The 26521-nt window shown below is 45.5% G+C and overlaps 2 protein-coding genes and 1 long non-coding RNA gene across 10 annotated transcripts in view; 2 read left to right on the top strand and 1 right to left on the bottom strand.

Moving 5' to 3' along the window:
- Positions 1 to 1041: 1041 nt before the first annotated feature.
- Positions 1042 to 1948, bottom strand: LOC134035410 (uncharacterized). The gene is made up of 3 exons (XR_009932361.1): positions 1837 to 1948; positions 1499 to 1754; positions 1042 to 1269 (listed from the first exon to the last, which is right to left on the bottom strand). It is a non-coding gene; the product is annotated as an uncharacterized LOC134035410 (long non-coding RNA).
- Positions 1949 to 13133: 11185 nt separating this feature from the next.
- prmt6 (protein arginine methyltransferase 6) lies at positions 13134 to 14460 on the top strand. Its single transcript, XM_062479497.1, has one exon. The coding sequence runs from the start codon at positions 13191 to 13193 to the stop codon at positions 14253 to 14255; it is 1065 nt and encodes a 354-aa protein (XP_062335481.1). The 5' UTR covers positions 13134 to 13190; the 3' UTR covers positions 14256 to 14460.
- Positions 14461 to 18266: 3806 nt separating this feature from the next.
- ntng1a (netrin g1a) overlaps positions 18267 to 26521 on the top strand; it is a 78761-nt gene continuing 70506 nt past the window's right edge. For 2 of the 8 annotated variants that reach the window (XM_062479869.1, XM_062479867.1), the window contains exon 1: positions 18271 to 18765. The gene's annotated coding sequence lies outside the window, so the exon portion shown is untranslated. Of the gene's footprint in view, positions 18766 to 20179; positions 21121 to 26521 lie in introns of those variants that run through there. The other 6 variants (XM_062479863.1, XM_062479861.1, XM_062479865.1 and 3 more) reach the window with 6 other exon arrangements.

Below are 26521 nucleotides of genomic sequence, written 5' to 3'. Positions count from 1 at the left end.
CAGCGGTGTCCTCAATTACAGCCCTATCTCCCCAGGTCTTCGCTCTGCAGTAAAATGTAATATAGCTACCTGTCAACCGCTGGCACTATCAGGCCTGGCAGCATAGACAGCTCAGAGAAAGAAGAGAGGAATTATTTACTGATGCAGATGTGGTCTTTTTTCTTAGGAAGGTATTTTAGGTAATAAACCTACCATTGCTGTGGTGCTGCGTGATCCAATTATGACCTTGAGGGACAACCTCAATCTGGTAAGCAGGGGTGTGTGTGGATGCGTGTGTGTGTGTCGGGGGGGCGGTGGGAGGGGGGTGAGTAGGAGGGGGTGAGCTACGCAATGACCTATTGTTGTGTCCCAATCCAAATGAACAGCTAAAAAAGCAGTCAGAAGTGACCTATGGGATTTGATTGTCGCCCTCTCACTCTCAGTTTTATTTTTTTCTCTCTTTACCTTACTTAGCTTCTATCTCCCCCGGTCTTTCCTCATGGCTCTGTATGACTTTTACCCCCTCCCTTTTTGTACACCCATCTCCAACCTCGCCCTCTCTCTCTCTCCCTCTCTCTCTCCCTTTCTCACACTCTCTCTCTCTCTCTCTCTCTCTCTCTCTCTCTCTCTCTCTCTCTCTCTCTCTCTCTCTCTCTCTCTCCCTCTCTCTCTCCCTTTCTCACTCTCTCTCTCTCTCTCTCTCTCTCTCTCTCTCTCTCTCTCTCTCTTCTCTCTCTCTCTCTCTCTCTCTCTCTCTCTATAGCAGGCTGTCAGCACCTTAATCCTTGTAAAAGTCAGTCTGTTACCAACAGAAACCCAGAACGCAGTGTGAAAGATTTCCGTGGTTCAGAAAGACCAACGGTCTACTGTCAGCCTTCCTTTTCTAAGGAGTAAAACTTTGACGAAGTTCAAAGTAAAAAAAACATTAAGAAAGAAAACTAATTTTGTATTTTTTTAATGCTAACATCTGCCAAGGCCATGACAAGTCTGAGACTACGATGCTCCAGTGCATTTAATCATGGCACATCAAAATGTACAACATCTTAATAATGACCCCGTCCATGGACAACATTATCACAGTTTTTCTGCAATGAACAGCAAAATGTGAAGTCATTATGCTGTCAACTGAGCCATCATTCACAATTATATCGACAACAGCAATTGGTAGAATGGATGTCGGAAGCTGTGGACGGAAAGCTGCAGGCTTCTCGCTTCTCACCTTTACTTCCCTGCAGCTTTCTGGCTCAACCAAGTCAGTAAACCAGGCCTCTGGCTTCAGCAAGGAAGCGTCTGCACTGGATCAAACAACAGGAAAACCTATCAGCTCAAACAGACATCCAGGAACTGCTAACTTCAGCTTCTCTCTCTAATCTCCTAAACCAATCTCACCCCTCCACTGACCATGTCCTTACACATTTGTCTGTCTTTCTTTATTTACAGTAATACGTTGCCTTTTGTAGGCTACGATACTGAATGTAAAAGAAAAACATTTATGCTAAATACAATGCGTGTTGACGACCTTTGATGTGAACAAGGCGTGATAAAGACAAATGCACGAAAGGCTTTCCACAAAGCGTCTAAGTAATGTGACGTTCGGTTTCCGAGCAGAGGGATTTTTTTTGTTCACAAACCACGGGTGAAATTCAGTCCAGCTGTTTCCTCTCCTTCTGCTAACGCCGGTCACACAAGGATCTCTTTCCAGCTCACTTCACATTTCATTTGAGCTCCAGGAACACAAAGCAAGCCCCTCCTCCTGTTCTGCTTTGCTCCGATAGCTGAGCAAAAGGGACAGGAAATCATTACCGTCAAAACTTCTCAGGCAAAGGTCACTCAAATCGAGAAAATTAAATTAGTCACCTTGAAGGGAGGCATGGAATGGTGGCAGAGGTGGGAGGTACAGACATGAGATGAAACAAAGACCAAAGACCTCCTGTTAAATAATTGAAAGGTGTGTGTGTATGTGTGTGTGTGTGTGTGTGTTTGTGTGTGGGTGTTGTCTTTTATTTATTTGCAATTAAACAAGATAATTGAGTCCTTCCCACTTAATTAAGGAGGAGGAGATGATAAAGCTGCAATTAATGACTGAAATCAGACCTGGTTAACGAGAATGAATGTGCTTTTAAATACTGCTGCTCTCCCTGCCAAGGCACCCAGCGGTGTGGGAGTTGAGAAATCTGAGATGCAAACGCAAATCAACAGATTCAAGAGAAACGCTGTTTAGAAGGTCAGCACAATAGCAATAACGATCCAAAAGCACAGGCATTCGAAATGGAGATGTGCTCATGCACGGCATGCGAGCGCCCCCGCCGCTTGTAAATAAAGACTGAGACTAGGAGGATCTCTGCTCAAGGACTGTGATCAAGTTTGGAATCATTGACTTATTGAGCACATCATCTCCACTTCTTCTGGCCCCGATATCAAACCTGTCTATCTGTCTCCTCTCCTCAGACCCTAACAGGAGGGCTGTGTCTCTGCCAACAAGTACGGAGAACTAATGAGGCCCCAGCCTCCAAGCCCTGAAATCATCATTCCTCAGGTTCTTGTCTAGGTCTTTATCCAGCACGTGAAGAAAGGTTTTAAAGGTCATCTGCAGCAAATGCACAACTATTGTAGGACACAGAGGAACAGAGGCTCGGAACATCTTCATTAGATGATGAAACCACTGGCTGCTAGGGAGAGCTCATTAACAAATGTCAAACGAGTCTCCCATTGTATTTCTGTAAGCAGGGAGCGCATTAGGAGTAGTTACACACCACATATCAAGCCATGTTGATTATGCACAGTATAAGGATGTATTGGAGAATTTGATATGCACTTTATATTTCCCCCTCCGTATCAGCCTTCATCATTATTTTCCCCTTTTTCCACCGTTCTCAATAGGAAAATTAGATGAAGGGAAATGAGGGAGAGCTGGATAAAATAGCTAAGCTCCAGTGAATCTGCAGTTTTATAACCAAGCTGTATTCATGTTCTGATTAGTTTGTCTGGTGTAAAATGGTGCATCGCTGCGAAATACATAAAAGTTTCAAATCCGGGCAACCATGCTGATGTCCCATGAAAGCTTGTCTTCTCTTAGGAATAGACATTTAGTTAGGAATAATTAACTCACGTCAATCTCTGCGTAATTAAATCCTACCGGAGTTTCTTGAAGAACGTGTCTGATTCTACACATCGTACATGCCCGGGAGAAAGATGTCTTCGACTATGGAGTGGGTTGAAAAAACAAGTGCACTCATTACGCAAATCCACTCAGCCATGGAACTGAATACACAGGATGTTCTATTTTAGCCTTGGATTGTTTAAAGGAACCAGGAAGGTTCTATCGGTCTATCAGTGTACTTAATTGAATGAAAGCATCTGTCTTTAGCTCCACTCCTCATCTGAATTCAGTGCAGACATGCTAGGAAACCCGCTGGGACCGTGCATAGGCCCTTCTCCAACACCCTACCCACCAGTTCAACAACCTCAGATCCACAGACTCATCCTCTGGTGAGGGAAACACACTCATCCTCTGGGGCCATCACAGTGTTTTCCGAATCCACACGGTGTTATATCCCACACCTCTCAAAGGTCACTGTGATTCTTGTCTATAGACTAGTAGGGATTCATTAGACTCGCAGTGATTCGTTAGCCACTAATAACCCCTAAGTTATTTTACACCGTGTTCTTGCCGAGTTGCAGTTTAGTTTGAAGGCGTTAAGATCCTGCTTTCAGAGCAGCCAAAAATGGACTCCTCTTGACTTTAGTTTCAGTGGACAAGAGAACACAGTGAGGTTCATTGTGAGTGTTAATGGCCCGTACATCACATACTATCTTCTGAAGCCAGGGTGGACAAGCGTGGTCTGTTACCCCAGGGACCAATCCCAAGAGCCGTTAAAAAAGAGTTGATCCAGCTTAATGTCCCTTTATTAAGGCGCGAGGCTCCCAGAGAAAGAGGAGCGCCCCAGACCCGGGCGATTATTTACATCTTATTAGCCCGAGGCAGCGAGGTATTACTTAGCGCCACGCTGAGATGGCTGCCATCTTGTCTGCGGGCCGTTCCTCATAGCTGAGTTCTGTCACATAAACTGTGCTTCCCCCTGCCTGGACACGTTTCCTTGGACAGAGAGCCAGACTCCTCACCCGGCCTCTGGTGGGGGGGGGGGGGGGGGGGGGGGGGTTTTAACTGAATGCCCTGTGCAGTGGCCCGGAGCTGCCATTTACAGAGGAAGTGTCTCCTCCTGCCCACGCCTCGGCTCCAATTAGATGTCAGGAGCCAGCTGGTGGTGGTGCGGCGGGTTACTTCCTGTGGCTGATGCCGTCGTCGACGGCCGTACGGTGAGGATTTGTGCCGGATTTGAAGGATGCCGCGGTTGCTCTCGTACCCTCGGAGAGAGCGGAGCAAGCACAAATCCTGGTTCTACCCAGGGACCTCTGTTCTGTTTTAGCAAGCACTGCATGTACTGTCCGTGTGGCGCAGATGCTTGTAAAAGCGTTGGGCGGTTAAAAAGCAACCCGAAAACTCTGGATGAGTCGGCCAGTGGACACGCAGGGTTGAGACATTGTTGCAGAGGCATTAAATGAGCATTCTGTTGCCCCCCACACACCCCACACGAGCCTCTGCTCTGCTGTGATGTCTCCTCTAGGTTCGAAAGTTGAGGTTTCTGGACGTGAAGGCCTCGCTTCGCTTCACCGGCGACCGCTGGCTAAAGCAGCCCCGGGCTCGACGTACGCAGTCCTCACAGTGGGGTTACGTGGGGTCATTTGGCGTCATCCCCCGAGGCACTTCTGCTTCTCCTGGAGGACGCTGTGTCTGTAGCGTTTCAGAACAAAGCAAAACCCAGGCCCTCACAGCCGAAACAGACTTTCATTTGAAATGAACAAAACACTGCACGTCGGACCCCCAGTGGAATATAGGTCCCTCTGTGCTAATGTGATTCACGCGTCGGTATAATGGCAATATATCTGAAACGGTGTGTGTGTGTGTCTGTGTGCATTTGTGCTTGTGTGACCATCTTGCATTATTGAAGACGCAGTGGAAAAAAAGGTGCAGGTGGGCAAGTTAATATTTAAGAGGACTGTAGGAGCCATCAACATCATGTCTTGCATACGTAAAGATAATGTTGCTTTAGTCAAGGGAAATCCTGCAAAGTGTCCACGGACAAATTAGTCCAAATTCCCATATTTGAGTTGTTTTGATTTTAACATGCCATCAACACAATGCAAGATGTCAAAGTAATCAAAGGCATAATTGCCCATGAGCGTAAAGGGAAGTCCCATCTGGTAAAACAGAACTCTGTAATCAAGTGGTTATCGTATCACGCACATACCTGGGAGACCTAGAACACAAGCAGACATTACACATGATAAGGAAACCGGCTCCCGTCGAAGGGCATGGGATGTTTTTGAGTGATTCTGAATAAACATCTTTGAGACATGTGGATCCCTGGAGCAACATCAGCTCATATCTCTAGCGGGCACTCACTTAATTCCTGGTAAAACAGCAAACTAACCATCAGCCTGGTGAAATCATGAGTTAGGGTTAACGCTAACGACCGTGGAATAACCGCCAAACAACTGCAAAAAAACTGCGAAACAACTGCAAAACAACTGCAAAACAACTGCATGTGGACAGGACAGGGAGAGGAATATTGTTTTTTGCTGTACACTGTGACAGATTACATATACTGGAAGCTGGTTTGTAAGAAACGTGTGGATTCACTAAGTGCTACGCCATGAGCTAGCAGGAGCTAGCCACTCAGCTTGACTGGATACATCAAATGTGTTTTCATACTTATGGGATTTTAAGTTTTTCATTAGGCATTAATGCAGCAGGGTATAGCTCTCAATTGTGACACGAGCCTTGCATGTGAATGCTGGCCATGAACCAAACCTTTAATTAGACACTTTAATGCAACCTCTCGAGCAACTAAAACATATTTTCTTCAAATCCACTGAATGCATCACATTAGATAGATTTCCGTAGAATTTAATATATATTTTTTTCCCTATACTCATCCGTTTAAAATCCACAATTTCTTAATTTCATTTCAACCGGAGAGGGTTGGCGGAGGAATCAATGTGTGCAATTAGACACACAGAACCCAGCAATTAGCTGCTGTCCTAATGTGCCTCGATAGATTTTTCTAAAAGGATGAGAGAAAGCAATACTGTACGGCTGAATGTCCTGTTCTCGGTGGATCTACTCTGACAGGTCAGTGGCAGGAAGTCTGCAGCACCACCGTTACCTCGGCAGAATGTCATTCCGGGAACTGTCTTCTGTCAAACCTCACCAGTGGTGCAGTCTGATAGGATGCAGTGGGCATGCTGTCACATACAGTTTGCCCTCTACACCCATGAGGGCGTACGCATCACGTGGACGAAAGCACGGAGAGCTACAGCTGAGTGTTCGTGGCAAGAGAGACTATCTTAGCTAAACTCCAAACATATGCTGTCTCCCTTCCTGAATGGGGCTTGACAAGACCCATCACATTTGTCCTGAGGTGGCGTGAAAGTGTAGTTCAAGTGTGATGTGTTTTTTTTTTTTTAAGGTTCTCTGGGTGAACACTGGGTTAGCCTTTTCCTGTCTGTGCGTGTGTATTCCACGGATCGTTCGTTTGCCGTGGGCTTTTTTTCACGGTCGTATTATATTTTTGATATGTATTTGCACAAAGGAGGCAATCTTGGTGGGAATTCTATTTGAACTCCTTCTGGAAACAACATGGCACCTCCAGGCCTGTCCGTCAGGGCCTGTGACGTTGATGAAGCCCCCGTGGCGCCAAACCCCATCACCCAAGACGAGCTGGCGCGATGGTGACCAAGTGTCTTCTTAATCATACTCTTCTGGATAATGGTTTTCATATTTCCTTTTGCTCATTCTTTCATGCGAATGTGTGCAGACCCTTTCGCCATTCTCTCTCTCTCTCTCTCTCTCTCTCTCTCTCTCTCATTCTCTCTCTCTCCTGGAACACACCCTTCCATTTCTCTTCACCTATGCACCTAGATACTGTTCTATGGCTTATTTAGATTAAATATTATTTGTGATGCCAGTGGTTTTGAGAGAGCCTTCCCAAATGAGTCAAAGTCAATGTGTCAAAGTGATTTCTTTTTCACATGCACCGAATAGCATACCGCCATCAGGACAGTGGCATTCTCGTGACCTGGCAAGCAACATCTAAGCAGTGGGATCAAACACTCACAAGAACAAAAAACGAACGTATAGTATACATATACGCATCGGAAATGATACAAACGACTGAAACTTCCGAGCACTTCTCCATGAACACGACCACACCGGGTGTCGTCTGCACCGGAGAGGCGTCCTGGCTGCCGTGTCGACACACCGCTGCAAGTCTCTTTCTCTCCACAAAACCATTGATTTCCGTTTTTTTCCACAGCCTCAAGGTCAGACCTGGAGAGGATGTCTGCAGGAGCTCATCTCGTCAGAAGGACCAAGTCTGCTTCCCTCTTGACTGAGGACGGATAGGACACAAACACATCTGCTTTTCAATCATAAAAGGAGATGAAGGCATGACGGTTGCAAGGAGCTTCATAACAAATACGCCTTTTGGTTTATATAATACAATAAAGTATTCTATAAATATTCATCTTACCTGATCTAAGCAGTGAATTGTGTTTCTGTATTTCGCCACACTGGCAAACAACAACATACTTTTCCCTTAGGCCTATTTCTACTCACAATTTCTACTCACAACACACATAAAATGGAGGCATTTTTCTTTTTTTTTACTCATTGAAAATCCATCTAGATTCCAGAAAGTTGTACAGTAAATGTTCCTTTAGGCTCTCTGAGACAAATGATCGTGCGGCTTCCCTCAGGCTGTCGCCTGCTTTGGTGAATGTCAGTGCGTTTAATGCGTTAGCGTCGGTACACAAGTAATGGGCCTAATCATGGCAGATGACAGCCTTCCCAAATTAATTATTTCCTCATGAATGACTTAGAGCTGGTCCAAGATCCGCAGGCGGAACCAAAGACAAGCAAACAAAGAAGGTGTGCAGTTACATTTCAATCACAGGGATATAAAACGCAGTCCCGGATGGAGAGTTTGAAGCGCATGATGATGATACATACCCACCATTAAGAAATGCAAATGGTCTTAACAATGTACTCAGTCCTCGACAATTTGGGGGTCATTTACCATTGTTTTGATCACAGTGACTGATATAATACTACCAACATGTGCACAGGGAGGAGGAGTTCCCGTGACCAGTGGAGGTGGCGGTGGGAGTGGGGGTGGGGGTGGGTAGGCAGGAGGTGTACCATGCTTACAGCCACACCCATGATGGGGGAGGGGTTCTGACCTGCAAGTAACATCACACCACGGTGCTGGAACCTTCTCTGCGAACTGCAAACGAGCAAGCATTTATGGCAAAGAGCTAGCATAGCTTTCTGTGGAATGGTTTCTTTGAAGGCCACAGGCACATAGATAGGTGGTGTAGGTTTATCTTCATGTATCCAACATACAGACTGCACGTTCTGAAAGCTAGATGTTCAGGCCTGCTTTACTAACATCACCATAGATTCCATGTAATGACCACAAATGGATCAGCAAAAAGACCACAAAATATGGACTGCAACTCAAAACTGTGAATGTCATACATACAGTACATGAACGTGAGAATGAGCATTAAGGTGAGACTGGAGCGCAATACTGACTGAAGAAGAAAGAAAAAAGATGAAAAGGATTTCAAAACTCACGTCATTGTAGGGCTTTGAATTACAGCACATCACACGCTGGGGCAATTAGTGAAGCCCTTGAAGGCCATTTCAACAAACAGTAGCATCTACTTTGTGTTAAAGTGCAACATCATTACATTGTTAGCTCCTGACCACAAACACCGCAGTGCATTTGAAGCACTTTAGAACCAACAGAACCCTTTGCTCCATGACACTGTATGAATTACAACCGCCGGTGAAAACAGATGCAGTGCTCTCAGTGGTTAGGCATGATGGAACCAGACTGCGTTGGCACGCACATCTTGTCAAGTATTTCATTTCATAGACACACGTGATTAACATAACCCCAACGCAGATTACATTACAAGCGTCTCGGAGTCTTGAGAGAACGCAGGCCCGCGTGTGTAGGGCACACGAGTGGCACAGAAAAAGGGGCCCGCTATCAGATAACCAGCATCATCAATACCACATTAATTCCATTCTTACCAATTATACCGTGGAATATTATTATGCAGTCAGCACATAGCTCTACTGGTACCTTCCTGGCTGTCATATTTGCAGGTTGTACTTAGTAATTTAATCTAATTGCAGGATAATGTAACTGATACTTGGGGGGTGGGGGGGGGTGGGGGTGGGAGGGTTTGGTCTTCGGGGAAAGGGATGTAATTATTGAATTGATTACTGGGGCCTGGTTAGACGGGCCAAGATCCTGTCACAGGACTGGCCTGCACAGTAAAGTGAAGCATGGGGGAAAAGGAAGATGGGTGGATGTTGAATTCTTCTCAGGGTAGTCTCGCTGATAAATGTAAAAAAACGGCTCGCAATACAGGGTGCGGCTAAGACTTCCGCTCATCCCCCCTGTTCCAGTTGCTTTCCATCGAATGCTGCTAAGGCAGACATGGTTTCGCGTTGTTCGTGTGGGGCAGGAACCGAGAACGGCATCCCGTGTGTTTGTTTGCTCGACATTTCAATCCGCTCTAGACGACGAATTCTGTTGGGGATGGATATGTATGCAAAGACTGAAGCCATAATCGATGTTTGTTTAAGAGGAGAAAAAAAAATCGGGAACACACCACTGTGCACTAATGCGGCCCATTCTCCGGGAGTAAAATATCAAAGTACTCCTCTATTGATCGCTGGAAACAATCAATACTCAGCCATAGCATCTGAGCATTTGTTGCTCAGCAGTCCTATTTCTCTGGAATGGAAGATCACGACATGGAGACTGATTGCTAGGCCACAGGGCTGGGGTTTGAAGTGTGTGTGTGTGAATGTGTGTGCGTCTATGCGTGCGTGCTCGTGTGCTCTGCACAGGTGTGTGTGTGTGTTTTCAGGGCTGGTGCTGCTACAAAGGCAGGTGGCAGGTGCCGTGCAGCTGACAGGAGGGAGGCGGTTCCCAGGGGGTCCAGAGGACTGACAGCCGCTGCCCAGCCTGAAGACAAACAGCCTGTTTTCCAGCACAAAGAACTCAACACCCTCACCTGTCTACCTCCTTCTTTTACACTCACCGCCCCATTCTCATCAGGCCATTAAAATCCCCTCTGCATCTCTCTTATTTTCTCACTCTCCCACTCTCCACCCCCTACTGTAAACACAAGCCCATTCCACATGTCTTGTTGCACATGCAGTGTTCTCTCAGGGAGAGAGATTGTGTGTTGTGTGAGACATGAGACAGGGAGAGACACAGGGAGAGACAGAGAGAGAGAGAGATAGAGAGAGAGAGAGAGAGAGAGAGAGAGAGAGAGAGAGAGAGAGAGAGAGAGAGAGAGAGAGAGAGAGAGAGAGAGAGAGGGCTTGCTGAATGGTATGCATGAAAACTCACGTTTCTAAAGATGTGCCTCAAATCTTCTTGTCTCTGTCTCCCTTCCTCTGTCTAATGTACACTAAACGGACACAAGTATTGGGACACCTGACCGTCACACATATCAGTTTTTTGAACATGTCATTCCAAAAAACTACTGGCAATAATTTGGAGTTGCCCCCCCCCCCTATGTTGCTATGACAGCTGCTCCTCTTCTGGGAAGGCTGTCCGCAAGATTTAGGAGTGTGTATGTGGTAATTTGCGCCAATTCAGTCACAAGAGCCTTAGGGAGTTTGGCACTGCTCTTGCGTGATTAGACCTGGCTTGCAGATGGCGTTAGAATCAATCCCAAATGTGTTAGATGGCGTTTCTGTCAGGAATTTGTGCATGCCAGTCAAGATTTTTCACACCAAACGTTTCTGCATGGAGTCAGAGGGGGAGGGGTTCCAATTTGGGTAGCCTGTCGGCTTTCCCAAGACACCCCTTATCATCTAAAGTGATTTGGCTTCCCCGAGTCACACTCCTGCTTGGCCAGGCGGTGTCTCCTCATCTCGTCTAGCCCTTCGCCTTTCTTCAGGAGGGTTCCCAGACAAGCCAAACGTGTTCCAGGCTCAAGGCACACACTCCATCCAGCTCCTCCTCACAGTCCATCATATCCCCCAATCAGAAGCGGGCTGTGGTTTAGATGTGCAAACAGAGATGGGCCAGGTTTAATTAAAGGAGATGAGGTGCTCACACCTGCGCAAACACACCATTTTTAATCCTCCAATAACTTCAGCCTGGGAAACGACATTAAAAAGGGATGAAGTTATGCAAAGTGTAGGTTATATCGGATGATGTGTTTTTGACGTGCATTAGTTTTTATTTGCCGGTTTACGTACAACAGCTACGTAAAGAGGCTGTTTTAGAAATTCATCGACTGTGTAAACCATACTGCTATTTCGCTGAATATCGCTTCATATAATCAATTCCTCATAGCATTTTTTAGGCACTGGCTCTGTCCAGACTGCGGGCTTGACTGAAGAGCTGCTCATGTCCGAGGGAGGGCGGTGGGATACGTCACAGAGAGAACCACAGAGGAGGAACAACGGCATAACTACCAGGGCAGAAGGAAGGAAGGAAATGACCTCACGTCAGTGCCGGGGGGGCTTCCTGCCCGGGTGACGCTGATGCACTGTCAGTTTGTTAAGGTTAAAGGCAAATCATGCCATCCATCTCACACCGTGAGATGTGGTGTGGCTGTGATTGGGCTTGGCATGGCTCCAGAGCATACCTGCAGCTGAGGAGGGAGGAGGGGAGGAGAGGGGGGAGAGGGGGGAGGAGGGAGGGAAGGTGGACAGACAGCTGGAACAGCTGCTGGCTCTGTCTGCCAGACACCTACTGCCACGGCCCGTCCCAAACCATTACAGAGTACAGGAACGATACAAATCACAGACGCCTGCCTGTCCTATCACATCTATCCCCATCAACATTCCCCTGGCTCCACAAACTCTGTTTCACCAGTTCAACACACAGTCACAATACACGCAGTGGACTGCTTTCGAATCAATGCTATATTCGCTTTCCCTTTCCATTTTCTCAACTTGAGATACCGCAACCATGTGCTGTTGCATATTCAAAAGCTGTTTTCAAACTAGCTTCTTGAGATGTGTCTACTTTCAGTAAAAACCTCAGACGGAGGTTGTGACAAAGTTGTTTTTCGACAAAAGCCTTTTGCTGTTGCCAAACCACTTACAGACGCAACTGTCCATCATTCTCTCACAGAAAGTATACCAACATATCATCAGCCAATGCAGAATCTATAATCTGACATCATTTCCTGCCACTCTGTTCTGATGGAGTGGATTTAAGTGGGTAGACACACACCTGTGAAACTAAGATGGAAGATTGCTTTGAAACCTTAACATATGCAATGAATGCGGGGTACAGGCACTGAGTCACTGCAGAACACACACACACACACACACAGGGACACACACCCAGGAACACCCACACTGGAATACACACACACAAGAACACGCACACACTCAGTGCCATGTATCCTTCATCCACACACACAGAAATGCTATTCCCCCCTCCTTACACTACTGTGTTCTGACCTCTCAAAATACGTTTTCTAAATGCTTGGAAAAACCAAGAAGTTGTGTGCTCCTTTCTTTTCATCCAGCTGTAATGGAATGCAACGTCTGCTACATGCTCTGCAGGGCTTGGCCGGGGATCTTTGAAGGGAGCTGGAAGACTGACAGAGGATTCACTCAAAGAGGAGACTAAGCATCTGTGTTGTGTTTCGGTATAGAGTGACTAAGTTCAGAAGTATTCTGGGAGGTGTATTCATATTTCAACTGTTATTTTCAAAAAGGATCTATTCATCTTCAATTGAACTATCGCGATCTACAGTGAAACATTTAAGAGTACTGTCTTTCCTGGTGCATTATGCAAATGTTGCTTCAGGGACACACTGGTATTTTAAACAAATTATATATATATATTTTGTTTTTTTTAAATAAAATGTTACTTACTAATTTCCACATATAATTAAGCCAGTCCGCCGTCATTTGACGTTTGTGATTGGATGATTGTGGGAACTGTAGTTTCACATACAAAAAGCTCTCTCCATGTAGAGGAATTCTGCAGCCATTTAAACTTCATATACCATCATGCAACAGTCGGCAAAATGAGGAAGTGATATACAACGTGACATACGAAGAAAAGCTGTGTGTGAGAACAAGGAAAATGTCCAACCAAATAAAGAAAAGGAAATTAGACAAAAACGTACAGGATAACCTGTACTTTGACAGTTATTCAGATGTCACGATTCACGAGGAAATGATCGCAGATCATGCACGTACTAACACGTACAGGACAGGGATATTTGAAAACAGCAGCTCGATTCAAGGCAAAGTTGTGTTGGATGTCGGAGCAGGTACCGGTGTCCTGAGTATATTTTGTGCACAAGCCGGGGCCAAGAGAGTTTACGCGGTTGAAGCTAGTTCAATCGCTGATCAAGCTGTGAAAATCATTAAACACAATCAGATGGAAGACAGAATCGAAGTCATTAAAGGTACTCTGGAGACAATTGATTTGCCCGAGCAGGTGGACGTGATAGTGAGCGAGTGGATGGGCTACGCGCTACTCCACGAATCCATGCTTAACTCTGTTCTGTTTGCCCGCGACAAATGGCTGAAACCCGGCGGTCTCATTTTACCTTCAAAGGCAGAACTTTACATCGCTCCTATCAATGACTTGGTTGTGGAAGACCGCTTGAATTTCTGGTGCACCGTGAAGGAACAGTATGGCGTTGACATGTCCTGCATGTCTGAATTCGCAAGGAAATGCGTAATGAACAATGACATCACCGTGAACTTGGTGACAGTCGAGGACGTGTTGTCCCATCCCTCTAAGTTTGCGGAGCTGGACCTGTATTCCGTGACCGTGGAACAACTGAAATCGGTGAAGGGGCCGTTCAAGTGCGAATGTTTTGGCTCTTCTGCTGTGAACGCCCTTTGCGTGTGGTTCACGGTAACCTTTCCGTGTGGGGACAAACCACTGGTCCTCTCCACGTCTCCGTTCAAACAGGAGACCCACTGGAAACAGGCGGTACTGTACCTAGATGAACCGGTGGATGTGATGCAGGACACTCTGGTCGTTGGAGAAGTCAACATGTATCCTTCTGAAGACAGCTCCAGACATATATGCATCAACGTGGACTACACAATAGGGCAGGACAAAAAACACTCAAAAACCTTCTCCATTCCAGATGGATACTTGGAACCCCAACAGCTGCCTATTGCCACCTAACTTTTTAAAAAACATTGGAGACTCACCTGTGTGTCTGGTGGCTACTTGGTGTCAGTTTCTTGCATTCTGGTGACACTTACGCATAGCTCAAGGCCATGAAACATCTATTATAGAGAGATCCATTTTAATGCTGGCCAGGCTTGAAACTTTAAGTCGTGTTAATATAACAATATTAAATTGAGGATGAATAAATGCCTAAAACATTCATTTGTTTCACTCTTGTTTGACCTTAAGTTACAAAGAGCAATACATGTGTATCAATATTTTATGCTACGATTACATCCCTTATCTTTGGAAATACATTTCTGCTTCAGTCAACAATGAGACAATGAGAAAACAGTCCCTTCCTCAGCCTGCTCTCGCCAATCATACTTCTGAATAATAGTTTGTCAAATGAGTGGGCCCCGAGTTGTATTTGGACATCAGATTGTATTTGCCCCAGCCTTTTCACGTACCAGCTTTTACTTTTGATATTGACAGCAGGTCAGGCCAGGACAGAAAGGCACGCTTTGACATTTCAATTTTCATTGAATGGCTTGAAAATCTAACCTTTCCACTCACAACCCAACTGTCATGTGTGATGGGTTTTATACAGCGGGTTAACAGCATGGCGTACCTGTGCTCAGGGGTACGGAGCGCTGGCTTGGACACACAATAGGGCCCTATGTGAACCACATGATGAAAAGAATGGCACACAGTCCGTTATGCAGTCGTGTTGACTCGTGGTCGAATTGGACCCTTTGGGAGAAGGTTGTGGCTCGTACGCACTCTGTTCACCATAAGGGCCTACTGACCTGAACATGGACGGTGGGACACACAATGACCATAAATGCCTGACTGTGTGAGCAGGCTTCTGGGAGCTTCTGAGAGCTCAGTATGAAACTGTAGGTGGCTAAGCCTCTCTCCTATGCTCGACGCTAAACCAACTGCAACCTCTTCCGGCCTGTAGTCCTTTTGAAAATCCAATAGAAACGGTGTTAAAACTCCAAAATCTGATTATTTGTCTTTTATATGGCGTAGCCATCGAGGGGGGAAGATCGATAGATGTGCTTAATCTGACTGGTTCAGGGCTCCTGGTGAAGTTCGAATGTGTGACAGGAGTACTGATGCACTGATACGTCTCTCCGTGGACGGGGGGTTTGTGTGTTTGCATCCGTCCCCAACGTGCGTGCCGACGTCTTGGCCCAGTCAGACCCTCTCTGACCAAGGGTGTGTATGATTGGAAGCTACTAAAGCTGCTGGACCGTTCATCAATTATTGGAGACTGATATTGAAACCTGCCTGAACTTCCCCCCGCACCATAACTAATCACCAGCTCCCATTGGCTCTTTAAATACATATTAATGATTTACAGTGTACGAGCCAATGGCAACACTTTCCCCCACCAGCCAGTTACAGTAACCCCTATTTCTGTCAGGTTCTCTTGAGAGAACACATTGGAAACATGTTATTGACCAAACCTAATTTAGGAGGCCAATTCCCCAAGCTGTGTCCTGATATCTGCAGAGCGGAGCCACACTATTTGTCCGTATTATCATTTGCACTGAATGGGCCTATATTTAGAACAAAACGGTAAGGGCTGTCTTGCCGGTGACTCATTGCAGACGAGCATAAGAAAAATAATCGAATGTCAAGATGCATCTCCTCTGTGTTAAGCAGTTACAGTAACTTTTAAACACCTTAATTTTTTTTTCTTTTTTTTTTTTTTTTCAAATTACATTTTAATTTTATTTTGCTGTGCTGTAAACTTGAGGCATGGAAGTACATTGATGCTCCATAGGGGTCTTAGAGAAAGATCACCACACACACAACTATAAAGGATATCATGTGGCCGTGTTCGGAATCTACAAACCACGGCACATTCCAAATCCACCCAAGAGAGATGGCCTCTGAGCACAGCAGACGACACTGTTCATAATCCTGCTCAGTGAATTCTACGTCTCTCGTGGGTCATGTAAATCGGAACAGAACACTTGAAATCTCAATCCATCTTGAACAGACTAGGCCTTCTGTGGCATTGTGACTCCACCCAGCTGGACCTGCCCTCTAATCCTTTTCAATCATGCCCTTTCAGGATTATACTCTGTTGTAATTCTCAGGTATTGCCCCCCCCCCTCCCCACACACACACACATATAAACACACACACTTAATTTAGTATTTCTATTTTGATGTTGAGTTGTGGGGTTTAGAACAATGCAGGGCAGACTAGGTAGGAGGCATGTGCTCAGGATTGATGTTGGCGGAATGTGCTCATTTAGAAACCAAAACACCTGGCGCAAACAACTGGATGTTCTGCCTACTTTATACACTTGTGAGACTGAATGCAATGGGGTCATTTACTATAGATGAACATATTCTGGTAGGGGAATTGACAGGTAGTTCATTGTATTTAGGTTGTTGAGAAATACTGCAGTCTATTGGTGCTCTATGTTGATGCTTTTGCAACTCAATGCACCTGCAGTTAATTGTAAACTAAATATGTGAAGTATACCTTTTGTGGTATTTTATCGAGGTTATGAATGGCAACATTCATATTCGCCATCTAATCAATAAACGTTTAAACGTTGTAGCTACTACAATTGGTCATTTTGAGGCCTGTGGGCTAACTGGCCTGCGCATGATGCTTTCATGTGTAGAGTAGACCTCGGCCTCAAGGTAGACTGTTTATCGGATAAAGGCAACATTAGAGAAAAAAATCTAATTGGCTGTGTCCCGTGCCTGACACGGGGATGTACAAGACCATTTTCTAATCACCATCGAAGCCAACAAAGCATAACCGGAAAAGGGAAAATGCACAGACACACACAAGTGAATGACAAATAATAGAGCTTACGTCACGTGATTCCCAGAAATGTCAATAGGTGCCAGTTATCCAACCTCTTGAAATATTTGATGACGCGTGATTGGGCACAACACTACCGGTTTGCGATCACAGCTGCTGCGGATGAAGTGCTTTAATAACAGGAAGAAGAGTCCAGTGGATCGTTTAAAACAAATCCTGTCCGGCAATACACGTAATCATTTGTGTGATAATAAGCCCTTCTTTCTCCTCTTAGTCATTGTCACGAAGATAACTCACATGTAAGTTGTTATATGCAAGCATGTATATGCTAGTGGGAATAAAATATGTTTAATCAAAGTTTACCATACATAATGTGTTACGGAACTGTTTCAAGTTATTTTATGACCCAGAAGTCTATAATTAACGCAGTAGTTATTATTATTGTTCGGCTATTATTATCATCCAGGTTATCCCTTGTTTTACTTTGTTGTACTTTGACGGCCACTTTGTCATATCCAGTCAGGTTTTAAAGCTATGTCTAGGCACAAAAAATCGGGCAATCAGAATATTGGGATGACAATATACATTTTCCCCGAGACATTGTGTTCTTTCGAGTAGACATCCAAAACGTGAAAGCGTTGAGTTCTAGTTTTGTGGCTCTCCTACTAACATGAATATCGTGTGCGTTTCAGGTGTGATAACAGCATTCTTCAACAGAGTGTAGCGTCAGTGGAGTTGGGCTGGAGAGCCGAAGAAGCGACCTACTGCAAAGAGGAGCTGTCCAGGTGCTGAAACAGCGGCAGCTGCCAAGCACTCTCGAGTTTGCACAATTGTAGGAAACGTTAAGTTTTACGTGTCATTGTAAACATAGGTCTACTTTAATTTTGGTAATTTCCTTAATTAAAAAAAAATACACACACAGAAACAAAATATAGTTATATATCATATGTTGTCCTTTAATTTTATACGAAGTTTTCCCAGTGACTCTTGTTCCTACAGGCCTAAATCCCGTGTTTGCCGATTAACGTGAAACAAATAGCCTTGCAGGCACAGTTAAATAAATTATTATAAGACGCAATGTCATGTGCTTATCATATCAATCTTCCCCTGTTATTGCGTAGGAATTGTGAATTGGGCTACAAGTAAGACTTCAGTGAGATTCAATAACACCAACTTCAACCACTCAAGATATGCTCGCATTGGCGTCTATTGATGGACTAGATAACGCACAACATATATCAGTGTCCAGTGAAAGCTGTGCTTCCTATTTGGAAGCAGGCATAATAGCAGCATCGCTTTGACTTTGTTTTACGACACGCATTGTTTCCTGACTTTTGACGGACAACCAAGTTGGATTTTTAAAAACGATTTTCCACAATTTACATGGGCTATTCTCGTGTGCGATTGCTCCTTGGTTTCTCTTGGTGCCCGAGTAGCCCATCTGAAGTGGCATTCTGAGCGGTCGCGCACCACACTCCCATGGAGCCGCGGAGAAAGCGGTCGTCTCGCTGTGAGTCTATCATTTCCGCCGTATCTATGATGTTCCAAACCAAACGTATGCGTGTGCTAAATGTCCATCTTCGTTCATCGTAAAGAAAAGGAATAAAGCTGTGAAAGAGGTGAGCCAAAGCTCTCTTTTTTTTCATTTGTTGGAAGGATATGCGAGCAAACTTTTGATGGTCGACTTTGGATTCAAAATGACCGGATCTCCCCTGATGTCTCAATAGTGAGTGACCTAATATAAAGGTTAAGCCTACATGCTACATATAGGAAGACACATGCACTTAACCAATAAACCATGAAAATCTGCAATTTATATGTTCGTTTTTGTCACATATTTTGTCAAGTGTGCAAACAGATGTTGTTGCACACTTGTTATTACGTACAAGCAAGATAACCTGAGGACATGGTTTTCCGTTCCAATACGCGTTTCTCTGGTTTCTTTGTTATCATCATATTATTCCATATCAACAAGTAACACAATGCAGCATAATCACGTAGCCTACTATTAATTAGTCTGAAAATAACTAATTTGCCGTAAACTGATAAAGTTTGATAATGTGCTCGCGAGAAAGGAATTGCAGTGGGAAATAATGAATCAGTGTCATTACTTCACGTTTCCCGATTATTTTAACTTAACTCAGTTATTTTAATAGAGCAAGTAACTTTTTTGTTTAGTGACAAGGGGATAATGCATTCACTTTTAATGCGTCTCGTGGCTCTATTTATTACTGCTATTATTAAGTTTGGAACCATATAGCCTATAGGCCTACTTGACCTAGTAGATTATAATATATATATATTAGTAGAATATGCGTATCTACTAGCTTACATAGCCTATAGCCTATAAAGTATCTGTACTAGAACTTTAACTCACTACTCTTCTCCATTATTATATTTTTCTTCCAACGGACAGTGAGTTTGGGTCCGGAACCATATGTGTGATTGGCCTTCCCCAAGGCTTTATGATGTTGCATAGGGTTGCTTCGGGCTAAGGTACCCAAAATGAATCCGTTGTTGAGACTCTTTCCCATGTGTTTGGTAAACTGTGAGCAAAGACCGTTATGATGTTGTGGGTGAAATGTAAAAACATGGGCTAAATTCGACGTCAGCTGTGCGTGCGTGTGTGTAGAGAAAGGGAGAGAAATAGATAAATGAGGAGGGAGCGAATGAGTGCGCGCCTAACGTGCGCGTTGTGGGTAAATAGTTAGTGTTAATTATGACAGCCCAGTTGAGCGTGACACGGGTGGACGGTATGCTGACCCCCAGTTTTTACACGTCACACTAAATGGCTTTTCACTTAACAATCCATCAATCCAAGATTGCAGGTGAAGCACCGTTCAAATGTAAGTGAAAACATGAAAGACGGCGCGGCACATACTGTACATTGCCAATCCCTGAGTCCCCACGCGCACAGTGTCAGACAAACACCTACCCCAAAACATTAAGTTATCTTACAGTAATAAACCAAACTCTTAGACGAACGATACATCCTAGAAAAACGATAAATAACTCAAATATTAAACACGATTACTAAGCCTACCTTTAGGACCCAGAGGAGCGCATAAGTACTGTGGCAGAGCCCGGGATACAATCACTATTTGCGCGCATTTGTGCGAGATTGCTTATCTCACACATCTCTGCTCAGTGTATGTGTTCGGCAGTGCAACGGGGCAACAGTAAGAACGTTTCGTGCAGAGATCTCCCAATTTTCCAAGTTGTAGGTATTTTGTCCCTACGGAGTTGCTTAGTGGTCCCGAAGAAGGACGTGTTGGAAAACACAGGTCTCTGGAAGAATATTCTGGCAGAGTGCGGGTTATCAGATGTTCTCAAAAAGTGAGTTATCTCAACCGCCATCTCAGTCTGAGCAGTTACCTCGCACTGTGTATAGGCTATAAAGAAAGCGCGAGGGATGCGTGACGCTGAAACAGAGGAAGATATTCTCGACAGCAAGGCTAATTGGTGTGATTCATGTCCCCTTTGAGTGTCGGTAACGACTTCATACCGAAAGAGAGGGAGCGATTATCAGAGAGAACAGCACACCCGTCCACAGGAGTCAAATATTTTGGCGTCGGGTTTAAGGAATGATACCCAATTTGAAATGGACAATTTCTGAAGACAAGGAACATACGCCTTTCAAAGTTTTGCAGCGGTCTTTTTCTGAGGACACCGTTATAAAGCTTGAAGCGATTTAATAATGGGATGGCAGGTGGGAGAATGATGTTCCGGGAAATTTTGGCAAAATCCTCACCTTTATCTATGGTTGTGCTGACCGAGCACTCCGGACACTGATCGGTCATTTGTTCAATAGTGGGAGAAATTTCCTCCGATCTCGTCCCCTAGCCAAAGATATGTTGCACAGCAATTCCACAAAGATTGACGTGCGTATTGGGGTGCTGTTCAATCGCATTGTTGGGCTAAGTCAGCTTCTTTTAACTATTGGGTCATCAACTTTTTTTCCTCCGAACTCATCACATTAAGATTAACACGCGCATCTTAAAGGGGCTCCAGTGGTCATTTCTGAACTTAACAGTTACTAAGACTGGACTGTGCTCCTTGATTTGAAGAAATCCCCCAAAATGTAAGTAGACTACAATATTGTTTGCAAAAAGTTATACATTTCTTTGGTAACGTACAAGCCACGCCTGTCTGCTTTAAATGTAATTGAACCCAATGTCTTGCTGTCGAACGTATTAAAATTGCCACATTAGAATGCTCAAACGCGTGTAAAGATATCCGAGGAAAGACATACTTTGTAGACATTCTGCACCATTTGTTGTGAACAAGGCTATTCACCTGATACATTTGGATTAATGGGACAATACTAACCACTCTGAAAGAGACGTAAAGATTTTTTTACTGACCTTTAATTTAATCAGAACCTATTTAATTTGACAGCAGTGAGTGCACCTTTGGTAGGGCGATTTATGAAGCGCCCCCTTGTGGAATTGATCCATGCCAAACAAAATACAAATTTACGTACAGTATTTGATTACAATTAATGTAGTTTTTTTGATAGTATTTCTCATGGACAGTACATCTGAACCAATTTTTTCAGTAAAAACTTATAGTGGACATTAATGGAGTTTAATTTTCATAAACTTGTTAAGCAGTACAGTACATGTGTTTTAAATGTATATATTATTTATTTTAATTGTTTTAATTTTTAAAGCTTTTTGTTTTTGTGCATCAGTGGTGGATACCCTATTGGAGTTTAATAGAACAAGGCCTAGATGGCATTTATATGATTATAAATGTAAATTTGTATCAATAGATTCTATAATTACTGTTGCCATTGACAAATTATCTCATAGAAACATGGCCTTAAAAATAATTGAAACTCTGACTTAGTTAACATGTATTTTTATACAGAAAAACATATATTAAATCAGTAGATTCATCACGTCAGTCATATTGGATTATATTGTTCAATTTATTACAACATCAACATACTAAGTTAGCCCACGACTAATTGCGACTAACAGACCACATCTTGGCGTCATCACATGATTCATGATTGGAGATGATTTGTTAGGCTAGTTGACTAGACGTGCATCTGGATCTGGGGTTATATCAGTGTGTGTACAGTAATGTATCACTACTGTCGGCTGACGGCGTAGGGCAATGACTCTGGGTGGACATTTTGAGAATCCAGGCCAGCCATGTCACTGTGGAAGCTGAATAATATGGTGGTAGCCTTTTAGGAAAAGTGTCTTTAATAATGCAGAAGGTGTTCCTATGTCACAATGAAGATTGTGTCCGGTAGCAGAAGAGAGAGAGAGAGGGTCATTGGTGGTATGGATGTTGTTGGGTGAGGCCGGGTGCTTCAGTACTTTGCGCTGGAGTAGCCAACACCAAAGCTAAGCCAAAGCTACTCAGTGTCAGCGGAAGGGTCACCCTGTCAAAAGTGCCCGTCCCTCACACATATGTGTCACTTTCCCCAGTTTACGAAAGGGGAGGAGGGGGGGGGTGTAGTGTGAAGGAAAGAGAGAAACAGAAAGTCGAGAGAAAACAAGAGGAGAGAAGGAAGGAGAGAGGGCGAAGCAGAGAGAGAGAGAGAGAGAGAGAGAGAGAGAGAGAGAGAAGGAGAGAGAGAGTGTATTGTGCAGCCGTGGGGTGAGTCAAGCGTGTCCTGGCAGCTGTGTTCGGGGACTTTTCCTTCCTTGGGAGGACAGGGACCAGTCAGGCACAGCCAATCCCGCTCTAGGAGACGAGTAAGGGGGGAGGGGGGGGGGGGAGGGGCAGCTGCCATGTCAGAACAGTGTTCTCACGCTGAGACCTGAACCTCTGCTCTGATTTCCTTTGGCCCGCCCCCGTCCCCCCCTCCCGCCCCCCGTCCCTTTCTGCTCCCCGTCCCCTCGTCCGGTGGCACACTCCGTCACTGACACACCCATTAGCTACCTGTGTGTCCTGTCTGGATTGGCACAGATCCAGGGCCTGCTGATTTGGTGTGTTAGGTGATGACGTATTGAGGACAGTGGAGGATTGGGTGTTGTGTGTTGGGGGGGACCGTGTGTTGATGACTAGGTGGTGTTGGTGATTAGGTGGTGTTGGTGATTAGGTGGTGTTGGTGAGAAGGTGGTGTTGGTGATTAGGTGGTGTTGGTGATTAAGTGGTGTTGGTGAGAAGGTGGTGTTGGTGATTAGGTGGTGTTGGTGAGAAGGTGGTGTTGGTGATTAGGTGGTGTTGGTGAGAAGGTGGTGTTGGTGATTAGGTGGTGTTGGTGATTAGGTGGTGTTGGTGAGAAGGTGGTGTTGGTGAGAAGGTGGTGTTGGTGAGAAGGTGGTGTTGGTGATTAGGTGGTGTTGGTGATTAGGTGGTGTTGGTGAGAAGGTGGTGTTGGTGAGAAGGTGGTGTTGGTGATTAGGTGGTTTGGTGATTAGGTGGTGTTGGTGAGAAGGTGGTGTTGGTGAGAAGGTGGTGTTGGTGAGAAGGTGGTGTTGGTGATTAGGTGGTGTTGGTGAGAAGGTGGTGTTGGTGAGAAGGTGGTGTTGTGGGGGACCGTGTGTTGGGTGACCAGGCAGGGTGGCGGGGTCGCGGGTGGCCTGTTTCCCGTCCTGTAAGCATGGCGGGTGTCGTGTTTGCAGGGGCGTGCTTCATTCCTCACATGTTTATTTATGAAGACTGTCGAATTGGCAGCTTGTTCAACGGGGAAGATTAGGGATTTCTGGGAAAGCAATCCGAGAAGAAGAGAGGTTTCGTCTGATGCCCGTCCAGCCTTTTCTCTTTCCCTTTCTCTCTCTCTCTCTCGAGGCTGGCCAAGAGAGGGGCAGATGAAAAACAGGGGCCATGGAAGAAGGCATTCCTCCATCTGTCAGGATCTCTTTCGGTCGTTGTAGCCAACGAGGCGTCCGGGTCTGCATATCCAACCATTAACTCTGCAACACTCCACCAACGCTCCACCGACCCTGGGGATGGGATGGAGACAGACTCGGGGGGGGGGGGGGGGTTTCACAGTTAAGAAAGCCTCACCCAGCCCGTGGCTCTTAACCAGGTCATGCGGACCCTTGTGAAACATTCATAGGTTTACATAGAAAAAGCAGCCCCACAATGCCCTCCTTGGTGAGATTGTACATCCTCAAAATAAACCTCCGCCAGAGCGCCGTCTGAGACCTGGTTCCCGCTCACCTGCGGGGTCGAACAACTTCACAGTCATACGGAGGGTGTTCGATGCTGTTTGTGTCGCAGGGCAAAACATCCCATTGTACAATACCTATCGGTTAAACAACAGTATTTACAATTAACAGTGGAATTGAACAATCGCCGTTGTGGATTTCGCTTTAATGTTGGACCTGGGTTTTATGTAACCATTCTGTAAAAATCAATCCAGCGAGCAGTTTAATCCAATGGTGTCTACTCTAGATTATAGATCCCATGCATAACATGCGGCGACATTCAATATGTTGCCGTGTATTAAGCTGAAATATCTCTCACTTCCTGCCCGCTCGGCATCTCAGGTGTCCCCGCGTTAGCCTTGATCGATGGGAGAGGAAGAAACCTGCCCCAAATAGCCCAGACCTCGCTTAAAATGCACGCCACGCGCCCCTCGCTCCTCTCCCCTGCCCTGTCGGTGGGACTCGGGCTTCTAAGTGGCGGGTAATGAGTGGACAGACCAGAGTCTGGATTGTGGAGAGTGATAATGACCTTGCTCTTGTGATCTTTAATGTGCCGGCTCCTTATCCAGCACCGCTTTCACTGTTCTCTCATTAGCCCTGGTTTCTGGACTCGTCTCTGTGCACCTGCCTCCCCTCCCCCTCCCCCCCCCCCCCCTTCCCTTCTCTCCCTGACATGGTAACACCATGTCTGTGGATCGAAGCAGGGCGCCAGAGTGCTGCAGGTTGTTGATTGGCTGCTTTCTCACCTGCCCGTGGCTGATCCGGTGACATGCCTTCGTTTGAAACGGAGTGTTATTTCTTGCTTTTCTCTCAGTCTCTCTCTACCTTGAAAAAAAAACCGGGGCCTCTCTTACCGCCTCCGCCCTTTCGTCTTTGTCCATTCCATCACTCCTTATCCCTCCTTCGTTATTCTCTGTGGTAGGTAAATTCAGGGCCTGCCAGCATAACTGTGGATGATAGTCGTCCGGATTGAAGGGGTGGATTTTAAAAGAGCAATTTTAGGCTTTTGGATCGAGGAAAAAGGAGCAGTTATCTATGTTGAGGTATATTAGGAAAGATCCTGTATACCTGTGGTAGTTTGATCAATCTTCTCTGCACCTCGCTGACTGCTGCTTACCCCTTACAAACAATACAGGGCTCTCATGAGAATTAGACGACATCATAATAGCATCACCCATCCAACGAGGGATTCATTCATCTTCAGTAACGTGCAGTACAGGCGGAATACTGCTTCTTCATTTTAAAGAGCAGAATCAATGTGGTCTGCGACAGTTCAAACAGAGCGTTCTTATTTCCTCCACACGGCACCTAAAACACAGTAGCCAAAGAGAAGGACATGCTGGGTAAGTGAAGCGAAACTGCTTACCAAAGACAGTCCTGCCAGCACAACGGCAGATTAACAGGGGAGAGTTTAGCCCGCATCTCTCCAGACGATAGGAGCTGAACAGTGCCTGTGGCCAGGCAGGACTAATTGATCACAGAGGAGTAAGAGGTGTGTTGGGTCAGCAGCTCCATTGACTCGGCTGAATGATTAACCAGCGATAAAGCGTCCACATCTCAATCCCTCAGACGCCTGGCTAAAGTCTCTATCAATTACCTACCTGGAAGGCCACTGTTGGGGGAGGAAAGGCCGGGCTGAGTCTGTCTCTATTAGGGTACGACTCAGCCTCTTCCCAGCCTGGTCGCTGGATGAGGACCACTCTCACACTAGGAACGAGCCGGATGCAATCCTAAGCTTTTCGCGACCGTTTGAAGGTTAAACTCCAGTGCTGATTGGCCCGTCCAGCTTGGATGATTCATCAGGAGGAGGGCAAAGCTCGGAATACAGACGGCGTGTTTAACAATCAAGAGGTTGATGTCTGGAAGGCGTACTGGCCAGACTGTTGACAGGGTCGCCCTGGCATGGTTACAGTGCGTGAGTGGAACCTTGTCGCGAATGCTGTTCACATTCAACGTGTGCTATGACGTCAGAAGCACCACCTTCTGAGCCGGGTCATGGCACCTCCTATAGAAGGCTTTCTCGTGAGTCATTTCAGCCTTGAATGGAGACTGTAATTTAGTTCGAAAGAGCTCGGGCTGTGAACATTCATGTTCTTTCAATAGCTACATTGTTAGGGCTGCCGACACCTTACTCTGCCTGTACTTTCAGACACATGACTGTGCCTGTACTCTCACTGGAATTGTGAACAGACGCTCAACTCTGCACTCGGTTAAAACATGTCGATCTTAGTGCGTGTGCCGGTCGAGGTTGCCTGTGGTAGAACTGATTAGATGTGATAAACAAATGTGCCCTGATGTCAGTTGGGGGGCGGAGGGTGGGGATGGAGGGTGTAGGCCCGGTGTGAGAACAGTGGGATCTAGTTTGCC

The sequence above is a fragment of the Osmerus eperlanus genome, chromosome 15, assembly GCF_963692335.1.
Source record: "Osmerus eperlanus chromosome 15, fOsmEpe2.1, whole genome shotgun sequence".
In the NCBI taxonomy this organism is placed as follows: domain Eukaryota; kingdom Metazoa; phylum Chordata; class Actinopteri; order Osmeriformes; family Osmeridae; genus Osmerus; species Osmerus eperlanus.
This window is presented reverse-complemented; position numbering and strand designations above follow the sequence as displayed.

Excerpts from the sequence above, each read along its gene's own strand:
- prmt6 (XM_062479497.1), top strand. The coding sequence starts at position 13,191 with ATGTCCAACCAAATAAAGAAAAGGAAATTAGACAAAAACGTACAGGAT.